The sequence below is a fragment of the Sinocyclocheilus rhinocerous genome, unplaced genomic scaffold, assembly GCF_001515625.1.
Source record: "Sinocyclocheilus rhinocerous isolate Xijiao unplaced genomic scaffold, SAMN03320098_v1.1 scaffold1249, whole genome shotgun sequence".
NCBI lineage: Eukaryota > Metazoa > Chordata > Actinopteri > Cypriniformes > Cyprinidae > Sinocyclocheilus > Sinocyclocheilus rhinocerous.
In genome coordinates this window covers 191,293-203,307 of record NW_015634049.1, presented here as the reverse complement: position 1 = coordinate 203,307, position 12,015 = coordinate 191,293, and the positions used below count along the sequence as shown (strand labels likewise).

Here is a 12,015-nt window from a genome sequence, read left to right as displayed (position 1 = left end):
ACACCTTACAAAAGACAAAATGTTTAGCCAAGCAGCGCGGAGAGCCGCTTCAGAAACGTGCCGCGGCTGGCTGATAAACACAAGCACTGACTAGAGCGGCCGCGATCAGCTCCGGTTCCTGTGGAGCCGTAACGCGACGCAGACGCGTGCATTGAGGCGCAGATCAGCTCTAACGTAATTGAATCTGCTGTTAAAAATAATCGTTGACGTCATCAAATTGCGATCGGTTCGTGAGATCGGCCAAGTTAGTGAGTACCGATCGAGTCATAAAATGTGATTATCGGCCGATCGATCGGAGCATCCCTAGTTCTCTCACTTAACTCTCAAAATAAAGTGCTCTGTGACTGGAAAGAGGTAGAAATGAGTTGCCGTATATAACAAAACAGATGTAATTTCCACTATGTTTATAAATGGTAATTTTTTTCCCCCTAACCTCATTAAATGTCATCTTTCACAGCAAATTCGTACATTGCTTCAATTAATTCAGTTAGAATAAAAAGAAACTGTAGAGTTATCATTTAAATGAAATCAGTATCAACAAACTCAGAGGAAACACAGAACACAAACTGTTTTATGAAGCCATAAATGCATTTACACTGCAAAATTGCAAATGCATAAATAATTTTATAAGATTAATGTTTTAAATTATTTTTTGAACATACTAATAAGAAATGTTGCGAAAAATGCAACTATTTAAATATGAATTCTGCGTGTCTCTGTGTTAATGATTGGCGCAGACGTGCGGTTTTGTTTACCACTCGTTCTGAAGCGCACGTGACGCTTCCGGTGATATAACATGAACAACATCTCCAGAACTGCTCTGAGAGTCACTTCATGAGCATTTGACCATTTCATTTGAGTAAAACTATCCTCATATCATATAAACACAGGAATGTAAAGGTATTCACGGCAACCCGTCAAAATAAAAATATGGTTTAACTTGAAGGCATTGCGGCAGAAATATATTACTATTGTTCAGTAGACTGTATGTAATAGGCTACTACTACTAATAACATTATTAAAACCTTATTTTTAAGGAATAATCATACAATATTTCTTCAATGTTTTAATTGTAATATTAAATCCCCTTTATTTTCCAAAAATAAAATTTGTTTAATTTTCATTAATTAAAAGATAAATTGAATGACTGTTTTATGCCTTAAAAAAATTTAAATACACAACACAGAATTTCTGAGCAAAAAAATCATAAGGCTATTGTAAGAATAAATGAAACATGTTTTTATGCTTTCAAATAATTAGACATGTTAAAACAGAATTTGGTAACAATAAAACATAAGGTTGGAAAAAATAAAACATTTCATAGGGCCCTAAACATGTAATATTTGTTAAACTTTTAATAAATTGATGTTAAATTGTTTAAGTTTCATGTGGCGGCGGCCTACAGTGAGCAGAGGCCGGGGGCTAGAGTGAGGAATGGCCGGAGGGCTAGAGTGAGTGGAGGCCGGTGGGCTTGGATCAACCACATGTGACGATCCGGCGATCCACAGCGCAAAGTTGTTGTATTTCCTCAGCAACCAGCATGGATCAACTCCAGGCATGACGAAGCGATATCGTCCTCTTTTGGAAGGCCAAACAAAGTAGTTTTAGGTAGACGTGGCTGACTCTTTAACTTTTATAAAGAATATCTCTTTGGATTTGAGACTTTAGTCTTTGCAACTTTACAGATCTTCTTTATGCACCAAGAGCTTGTAACACTCCAAAGAGAAAGGAAAAATTGAAATCGCATCATATGACCCCTTTAAAGGGGCAGCAAAGAAAATGAGCTTGTTGATCGTGTGCAGACTTGACCACAAGTAGGGTAGAAGTTAACCTCATTAAATATTTTAAATGTGAAAGTAAGAAATTGATTGATGGAAAGAACTTATAGTTACATGTTTTCTAATTAAATAAACCAATTAAAAGCCATTTGTGTGGTGTGGCTTTTGTGTTCATGGTTAAGTGCTAGTCTAATTTAAGCATGCAGTTAATGGGAGACATTTACTAGCCTTGGTCTTTAATTAACGTTAACATTAATTTGTGTGCAGCCTACTTTACAAACTGTCCTGGTTGAAGTGTAGCCTTAATGCAATTGGTCAAATCGGTGTTGTTTTGAGCAAATGAATTGCATTTCCGCTGAAAAGCAAGCATTCTAGCACGAAAACGTTGCCTATAAATAGTGTTGCTTGCTTGGGAACTAATGTGGTCGGAACCAAAGTTTACATGACTGCGTTCTCTGGATTCCTCTCAAGGGGAGGACTTCTACATTCCGATTGGTTGCCGCCCAACCGCGTCATAGCTCATTACCATAAAGTTGACCTGACTTCAACTCTCTTCGACGCCCACACCATCCAAGACGCACCGCTGATCACCGGAGCTTGCCACCAGCTCACATTGAAAATGAATGACTTCCGGCCACTTTGACGCTCTCGCCGGTGGTGGTGTGACCACACGGTTAGGGAAAGAAAATTGATGAGTGATTAAAGAGTCAAGTGTCAATTTGCACTGCAGCTCAAAAAGACAAAGCGAGAAGGCAGAGGCTGGTTTTATTTCGAATTACTCTGGCCCTTGAGGATGCACTTACATAAGCATTACACAGGCAGTCTCATGACAACACTAATTCAAGGTGTTGTTGCTTCGGTTTGCTGTCGGAAGTCTTCGGGAAAGAGATTCAGCCATGTTTTACCCAGTTATGGCAAACATGGTATCAGACTCTGCATTTAAGTTCACCTCTCAGGACACAGATAAAATGTCACAATTCAGATTTGGCCATGTTTCTCATTGTCAATTTTGCGATTTGATGTGTGTGTGTCTCTTTCTTTCAGCCTGCCCTGCTAAAAGCTATTTTCAATGTTGATCCAGATGAAGTACGCTCTCTCATTTTCCAGAAAGAGGATGTGAATGTACAAGTAAGATTAAAAAAAAACAATTAAAAAAATTTCATGGCTGGATTTTTAATTGATCCACCTTATATTTTGAATTGGTTCTGTTAATAATAAATTAACTCTTTATTTCTTTCAGGACAATGAAAAAAGGACACCGCTGCATGCAGCTGCTTACCTAGGAGATGCTGAAATTATAGAGCTCTTAATTTTATCGGGTAAATAATCATCATAATGAAACTAATATTCTAAAGCTTCTCATATCTCCTCCCTTTGATTCCAGGTGTCTTCAGATGTGGCTTTGATGTATTGTTATACTGTTATTCATGTTTTGCTTGTGATGTAGGGGCGAGGGTGAATGCCAAAGACAATAAATGGCTGACTCCTCTGCACCGCGCAGTGGCATCCTGCAGCGAGGTATAACCACAGAGACACACACTTGGATTCTGTAGGTTTTAGGGCTGGGCAATATGACGATATTATCGTATATCGGCGATGTCTCGTAAGTATCACAATGTCGATGTCAGCAGTCAGGTAACAGACGATTATCAACATTATCGGGGAAAAATGACAAATGATAAACCTAGTAAGTTCTAAAAAAATATTTTACATAGCCCCATAGTCACCATACAGGTCTTTTTGCATGCAACAATGAAATAATTTAGTAGGAGGGTTGGGCATCGAAAAGCTATTCCAATTTCGGAAATCAGATCAGATGCATAAGGTCAGGAATCAAATTACTTGTTATAAAATTATACATTTCGATTCTGCTTCTTGATTTCTGTATGCACTTTTATTGTGATTTCAAAAGATTCAACTGCAAGAAGACAAACTAGAACTCACTTCTGCACTCGCGCGCTGTTTTCTGTGCTGCACACACACACAAAACGCACGCACAAAAGCCGCCTCTTATATACGCGAACACTGGACTGAGCTCTCTTTGTCACATTCTTACATATTCGAATGGACAAATACACACAGAATTATACCAAAATATCCCATAAAGTTTATATTTTATTTGCCTGTTGTTCGGCGCTGACTACTGTAATGGCAACGTGCATCTGTGTATGCGATTATTTTGGAGATGAGTTCAAATATAATTTATCCTTGTTTAGGTTATAGGCCTATTTTATTTTGATCTGCAGTTTAATAAAAGTTAAACAGAAAAAATACAAAAAGTAGCACTGCATGTGTTTCTGAATATTTATTTAAACAGACTGCATAATGATGAAAAACCACAAACATGACGGGTATAATTAAAATACGCACTATCAGCGCACATTTCAGTGCAATATTTTTACAGATAGATTTCAAGACATTATTATATGACATCAACATGCATTTATCATTCTTACAATCACCGCCAGAATGTCCAACTTCACCATGATGAACTTAAAATTGGGTTCTATTATTTTTCCTGAACAGTTCTCCTCACAAAACAAGATTAATTTCAAACACAAATTTGATAAGAACAGAGTGAAAATTATTAGCAACACCAAAATAACAGCAAAGCTAATGTTTTCTGTTAGTTTAAGCCTAAACTAAGAAAAGTAAAACCAAATTTTGTGGCAATAATTAAGACCAAACTGAACATGGTGTGTGTTTATGGTGCATGTTGGCAATGTTGTCTCTGCAGGGGCGGGGCGTGGTGGAGGTGGGGCTTACGTAGACGTGTATCACGATATTTTTGAAGGCGATTATCGATAAGATATTTTTGACATATCGCCCAGCCCTAGTAGGTTTTGCCTAAACTCTGCTTCCTGAAGAACCGAATTGTCACAGTACCATAATTTCAGTAGTGAATACCAAAATCGTGACACAGATTCCGACATCATGGCAAAAATTAATATGCTTTTGAATTATTTTATTGAAAAAAATTTAATATTCATATAAACATTTTAAAGTGAACTACAGTGTAGTCTACAAGTGTTTAAGTTAATTAAGTAAACGTTCCATAAATTAATAATAAGACATTGCATCTAGCAATTATCAAAGTAAACCGTAATAAAATAAGTGAAAAATTAAAAATAAATGAACCTATACAAGTAAAGGAATACATAAAAACAATAAAGCAAATATATAAGCAATGTAAAAGCTCCTATTAGGTTTGTTGGGTTTCCGTGGGTTTAAAAAAGGTCTTAAAGGGGTCATGTGATCGAATCCGCCGACCGCGCCGTTCTCAAGCCCGCCGCCTCTGCTCACTCTAGCCCTCCGGCCAATCCTCACTCTAGCCCCCGGCCTCTGCTCACTCTAGGCCGTCAACGAATGCCTCGTTTATAATGGGTTTTCAAGTTTTTGAATCATCGCTCCGGCCTGACAGGGCATCACCACAGTATGGTAGGGAAGTAACATTTCCGTCACACGCTTGAGGTATTCGGCCAATCATAACGCACTGGATAGCTGGCCAATCACAGCACACCTTGCTTTTCAGACCGATGAGCTTTGTAAAAATCGACGCGTTTCAGAAAGGCGGGGCATAGAGGAGAAACAATAATGTACAGTATGTGGAAAATAATGTGTTTTTTGAACCTTAAACCGCATAAACACATTTCATTACACCAAATACACAAAATAATGTTCTTTTTAGCAACATCATATGACCCCTTTAATTTGCCCTTCCACAATTTAAGGCCTTAAAAAGTTGCATGTTGCATGCATTGCAAAAATATTTTGTTTTCCAATACTAATATTTAAGCATCCTTAAATTAAGATACATTTATTTGAAATGTAAAATGAAGTCTTGGAAAAATTTAACAAAATTATGTGAGGTTATGCTTAAAACAAGAGAAAATATGTCAAATATTTTTGCAGTGTGAATAGAAGGTAGAGTAAAAGTTATATCCATATTCTAGTGGTTGGGAGCAGAGCTATTCAAGCCTTAGGCTATTTTATTTTTTAAAGGTAGGCTAATTAAAAAGTAATGGAGATTGGTTGGAGGTTGTTGCTAATGCAGCTCATTGTGTGCTCCTTAGGCATTTACATTGTGAAAGTATACAGCCAAAAATTAAGGTAACTAAATGAAAAGTAATGCTTCATATAATTCATCGTTCTTTTCATGTGACCTTGTGTCTTGCAGGAGGCGGTGCAGGTTTTGTTGAAGCACTCTGCTGATGTGAACGCTCGCGATAAGAACTGGCAGACTCCTCTACATGTGGCCGCTGCTAACAAGGCGGTCCGCTGCGCTGAGGCGTTGGTGCCGCTGCTTAGCAATGTTAATGTATCAGATCGGGCTGGACGCACAGCTCTGCACCACGCTGCCTTTAGTGGCCACCTGGAGGTCAGTGAACAGCCATTTGCATGTGTGTGGGTTTGTTGAAATTATGTTCAGAATTCATAAGTACTTTGAGGTACAATTGATAGATGAATATTTAACGTTATTTAAATTCAGGGGGGTTTTTTACACACTGCAAATTTATTGTTTTATTAATGTCCTCCATGTGTAAAGTATGCATGGTTTTATGTTGTCAGATGGTGCGGTTACTGCTATCCAGGGGAGCAAATATAAATGCGTTTGATAAGAAGGACAGAAGGGCGATCCACTGGGCAGCATACATGGGTGAGACAGAGCGATTATTTGTTTTCCAGCCTCTTGCACAACCATATGTGGGATCTGTAAATGCAAAACCCTTTCAAATCCTCAAGGCTTCTTTCTTTTTTTTCATCTCAGGTCACATGGAGGTGGTGAAACTGCTGGTGTCTCATGGTGCTGAGGTGACGTGTAAGGATAAGAAAGCTTACACGCCCCTCCATGCTGCAGCGTCCAGCGGGATGATCAGTGTAGTGAAGTATCTGCTGGACCTAGGAGTGGATGTGAGTGTTCACATTGTCATACTTTCTTAACATGCATGTCTACTGGGCGATATTGAATATGTATGTACATTATAGATTTTGCAGAATTGTTAATATCATGATAGCCATTAAGTTTTATTTAAAAAAAAAAAAAATGTCATCTAGGGGTTGGGTATCGTTTGATCAATTCAGATTCAGATTCTGCATATCGATTCTGATTATTATCAATTCCCAGTTTCTATTCCAATGTGGTTAAAAAAAAAAAATGAAGTCAAACATCAAACATACACATTTAGTTGCAGTTGAATACCATGAACAAAAATCAGCAGGCTACATAAAAACTGGACTCATTTAAGAGCAGTTTGGTGCAAAATTGAACTGCACGATTCTGGATAAATTGGGGATTTTTTTTTAATGGAGGTTATGGTTCTCTCATGCTTCTGATAGAAAAAAATTAAAAGATGCGCACATTAGAATCGATAGGCCGAATTCGATTCCTGACCTTAAGTATCCGATTCGAGAATTGGAATAGATTTTCGATTCCAAACCCTACATGACACTAATGTTATGATTCCTCCTTGACTTACAGCTCGTGAATAACAGAGAGTTTTAATTAGTGATTGACCGATATAGATTTTTTTGATGGACGATGCTGATATATATCACACTATTAATTTAAAATAGCAGAAAACATGTTGCCATGAAATATATTTATTAAAGTTGACAGTCTTAGTGTTCAAGTTTTTAAAATTAAACTATGAATCGATATGAAAAAATTTTAACTTGACAAAAGCGTAATCCCTAGCATTCTCAGTGCTATCAAAATAAAAGTCCTGATGCTTTCAGAATAAAATCATCTGACACTCATCAGCCACACAGGAAAAAAAACACATTGGCTGATGCCAATAATTAAAAACAAATTGCAGTTTGCTTTACTTTTGTCAATTACAGCATTTTATTAAAAGGTAAAGTTTTTGTGTGTATTTTCATGTAATTTAATGGCAACAATGTTGCAAAGATGCTTCAGTTATGTGCCTGTTCATATTGATTAGAGCAAGTGGCAAAATGATGATAACCATTTTGGCAGTGAGCAAGGTTTTCAGTTTGGCAAATTAACAAAATGGCAGTCAGTTTGATTGACAAGAACATAATAAAATGCTTCACTCACTACGTGGTTTGCTTTCAAACAGGCATTTGTACTTGTATTTGTGGGTGGTTTGGTCCAAGTATGGTTCAGACGGCATCATGCTAACCTTTTCATCTAGAGATCCACTTCAAAAGAACTAAAAAAAGTAGACTGCTGTGCTTATGAAGAACATGTATAACTAATTGGGCTGCACCACAATGCTTAAATTGGTTGCACACCTCTGTTCAGTCTCATTCAGTCACACATTCTATCACACTGGTTTGAAATTAAACTGCAGTGTGAATGACTGAAAATTTGAACTGTGGACATGCTTACAGATGAATGAGCCAAACACATATGGGAACACGCCGCTGCATGTGGCATGCTACAATGGTCAGGATGTGGTGGTGAACGAGCTGATCGAGTGTGGCGCGAATGTCAACCAGGTTAACGAGAAGGGCTTCGCACCCCTGCACTTCACCGCTGCCTCACGGCATGGAGCACTCTGCCTTGAGCTGCTCGTGGGAAATGGAGCTGATGTCAATATCAAGGTTGGGTCCATTATGGCTGTACATGTATGACAAAAATCTCCACTGAATCTCATTAAAACTTTTAATTGGTTATTTATAATTGCTTGCTTTTTATGCAGAGTAAGGATGGTAAGACCCCTCTACATATGACCGCAATCCATGGGAGGTTCTCAAGATCTCAGGCGATTATTCAAAATGGTGAGTCTTCAGTTTTGAAATTTTCCATTACTGATGTGCAAACCCGCAGTATCTGAGAGTGTCTCGTGTTGTTTTGTTTCTTGTATGTGTAGGTGCTGAGATAGACTGTGAAGATAAGAACGGGAATACTCCTCTGCACATCGCAGCTCGATACGGACACGAGCTTCTCATCAACACACTGATCACCAATGGAGCTGATACAGCAAAGTAAAAATTCTCATTCCCATGTGCTTGTAAATTACTGAATATAACAGCTTTGTTTCATTGATGCATTAACCGTGGAAATAAAGATGTAGGCAGAAATTCATTGTTCAAACCTCTTTGAAAACCCAAGAATGTTGTAACTTATCCCACATTAATACACAGCGAGATGCTCCTGTCTGTCTGGCTGTAACATTGGATATTTCTTTTAGGAGGGGAGTTCATGGCATGTTTCCACTGCATTTGGCCGCTCTCAGCGGCTTCTCGGACTGCTGCCGTAAGCTGCTGTCATCTGGTAAGCTGTATCACTGCTCAGATAGTCAACCAGTGCACTTTTTGTTCATGGATTACATAATTTATTGCTGTGTAATAGTTCCCTTTTCCTTATGAAGATAAACTGAGCAAATCTCTGTCTTCCAGGCTTTGATATAGACACCCCTGATGACTTTGGAAGGACCTGTTTACATGCTGCCGCTGCTGGCGGGTAAGGTTATTTTTGATTTTATGGTCAGTGACATGATGACAATATTTATTGGTCCCAATCAAAAAAAAGAAAATTATTTGTACACGTCTATTCAAGGTGTAAGTTCAATATTAAAATATAGATCAAATCTTTACTGATGGTTGCAACACAACATCATTAAAGGGGGCGTAACACACACAGTTTCACCCAATCTCATGTTAATCTTGAGTACCTATAGAGTAGTACTGCATCCTTCTCCAAAAAGTCTTTAGTTTTATCATATTTATAATAGAAAGATACAGCTTTACGATTCTCTCCGGAAAAAGCCGAGCTCCTGGAAGCGTGCCGTGGGTGGAGCTAAAGAGTGATTATCCACTGTTTACATAACACTGGGTTCTTTAGGAAGCTGAACAAATGTATCTTTCCCTTACAATCAAAAACACACTTCTTTGGATTGGAGACATTCTTCCTGAACAAGTCCCGTGCAGCGCTGCCGCCGGATGAAGCGCGTTGATGGGCACGATCTCGCTCTTGCTCTGGTCGATGCGTGCGCGGGCGCATTCTTCCGGGAAAAATTCCCATATATGAGGGTGGAACTCCTTTTACGTCATTAAGAGCCACGATCGAAAAAAACTCTCCAAAACTTGTACGCACCCGGAAGTACGATTTTTGGCACAGAAATACTCTGTCATATGTCCAAATTGTTTTTTGAAACTTTGTCTATGCTTAGCATGAGAATCCAACTCTTTTAACAGTGTAAACAACTCTGAATGCATGAAACAGCATTGTACCCCCCCTTTAAATTTAAACTTTTCTTGAAGATGGTATAAAAGTTTGTCAAACCATATGACACTACTAGACTAAAAGATTATTCTTTATTGTGAATACTTTATTATTTTTGTCATCGTCCAGCCTAGTGAAACCAATTTAATATTTCGTTCAATCAAAATGTGTTTTCCACCACAGAAATCTGGAGTGTCTGAATCTTCTCCTCAACACGGGGGCAGATTTCAACAGGAAGGACAGCTTTGGAAGGTGAGTTTACCTTTACACTCCCATAGTCATTCATTATGCTTTTGGCTCTATGATATTTTTGATTGTGAGATTTGAGCAAACAATCTCTTTTTTAGAACACCTTTGCACTACGCAGCTGCAAACTGCAACTACCAGTGCCTGTTTGCTTTGGTGGGTTCAGGAGCTAATGTCAATGAGCTTGACAAGAGGGGCTGCACCCCCCTCCACTACGCCGCTGCTTCTGACGCAGATGGAAAGTAAGTTACCGTATTGCGTATGAGTGATTGGTATGGATAACTTGTTAAACGACGTGCATTTACCAGTCTCTCTCATTTCCTAACTAGGTGCCTGGAATATTTGCTGAGGAATGACGCTAACCCAGGGATCCGAGACAATCAGGGCTACAATGCAGTGCATTACGCCTCTGCTTATGGACACCGCCTGTGTCTGGAGCTGGTGAGACTATTTAAAATCACGTGATTCGGTCTCTGTTTTTAATATTTATGGCTTACTGTATTTCTGTCCCCTTCATCAGATTGCAAGTGAAACTCCTTTAGATGTGGGTGTCTGGAGCTGGTGAGACTATTTAAAATCACGTGATTCGGTCTATGTTTTTAATATTTATGGCTTACTGTATTTCTGTCCCCTTCATCAGATTGCAAGTGAAACTCCTTTAGATGTGGTAAGTGCTGTGATACACAACATAAACCTCTTTAATATTGTCACAGAGTGATGAGACTTAATTAGATCTGTTGTGACTTGTTTTGAAGTTAATGGAAACCTCAGGGACAGACATCCTAAATGACTCTGATGTACGTGCTCCTGTGAGCCCTCTGCACCTGGCTGTGAGTACAGTCTCCATCTTGTTTGTTCACCAAATGTTGGGAAACCTTATTTGACTCCTTTTAATTCTCTAACACTATCTGGCTTGGGATCTTCTCAGATTATGTTTAACGGTTGTTTTAATGGATGTCATCAGGCATATCATGGACATCACCAGGCTCTTGAGGTACTGGTTCAATCTCTGCTGGATTTGGATGTGAGAACAGCACAAGGACACACGCCGCTGGACCTGGCTGCCTTCAAAGGCCACGTTGAATGTGTTGATGTGCTCATCAACCAGGGGGCTTCCATTCTAGTGAAAGACTACACGCTTAAACGCACCCCCATCCATGCCGCTGGTACGAAAGACTAATGAGATTACATGATTACATAATTTTACTAGACACAGATCAGTTGTGAATCTGAATTTTTTTTTTTTTATTGGTTAATTATAATGAAAAATCATATTTTGGAATAAAACTCAGTATCAGGAAACTGTCCTGTGGCCAACCAATATGGATTTTTCAGTGGTGATACTGATAACTGGAGAAAGATATAGCTGATTTTTCATTTTTATTTTATTTATTTATATTAAATTTTTTTATTTATTATAAAAGAATCAGCCACATATTAGTTGTTTATTAAATATTAAAATTAAGTAATATTTAATGTTTATTACTATTAATTATTACTATTTCTTTTGATTATATATTTTTAAATATAAAAGTGCATATATACTAGAGGTCGACCGGTTTTTCACTTGCCGATGCCGATATTTAGAAATCAGGGCAGCCGATATATGATGCTGATTTTTTTGGCTGATATGTTTGGCCGATTTTCTTTTTTTTTTTTCCATTCATCTCATAAAAGTGAGTTTGAGCAAATGATTATTGCAGGGTACAAGATAGTAATAGTAGTAGTAGCCTAATTTAGAGTAATAATACTTGGCTCAAAACTTAAGCACCTTCTCAAAACAGTTCTGAAGCATGCTTT

General features: G+C 38.2%; 1 protein-coding gene across 2 annotated transcripts in view; it reads left to right on the top strand.

The window, feature by feature from the left end:
• The window catches only part of LOC107745379 (serine/threonine-protein phosphatase 6 regulatory ankyrin repeat subunit A), a 24,865-nt gene that overhangs the window by 4,051 nt on the left and 8,799 nt on the right, over window positions 1–12,015 (top strand). Inside the window, exons 2-18 of one of the 2 annotated variants that reach the window (XM_016559249.1) lie at window positions 2,823–2,906; window positions 3,019–3,097; window positions 3,226–3,296; window positions 5,956–6,156; window positions 6,348–6,435; window positions 6,547–6,689; window positions 8,133–8,345; window positions 8,444–8,522; window positions 8,615–8,729; window positions 8,936–9,018; window positions 9,144–9,207; window positions 10,153–10,221; window positions 10,317–10,457; window positions 10,545–10,656; window positions 10,856–10,882; window positions 10,971–11,045; window positions 11,180–11,381. In XM_016559249.1, coding sequence (XP_016414735.1) covers window positions 2,823–2,906; window positions 3,019–3,097; window positions 3,226–3,296; window positions 5,956–6,156; window positions 6,348–6,435; window positions 6,547–6,689; window positions 8,133–8,345; window positions 8,444–8,522; window positions 8,615–8,729; window positions 8,936–9,018; window positions 9,144–9,207; window positions 10,153–10,221; window positions 10,317–10,457; window positions 10,545–10,656; window positions 10,856–10,882; window positions 10,971–11,045; window positions 11,180–11,381 — 1,846 coding nt within the window. Of the gene's footprint in view, window positions 1–2,822; window positions 2,907–3,018; window positions 3,098–3,225; window positions 3,297–5,955; window positions 6,157–6,347; window positions 6,436–6,546; window positions 6,690–8,132; window positions 8,346–8,443; window positions 8,523–8,614; window positions 8,730–8,935; window positions 9,019–9,143; window positions 9,208–10,152; window positions 10,222–10,316; window positions 10,458–10,544; window positions 10,657–10,735; window positions 10,763–10,855; window positions 10,883–10,970; window positions 11,046–11,179; window positions 11,382–12,015 lie in introns of both variants that reach the window. The other variant, XM_016559250.1, reaches the window with a different exon arrangement.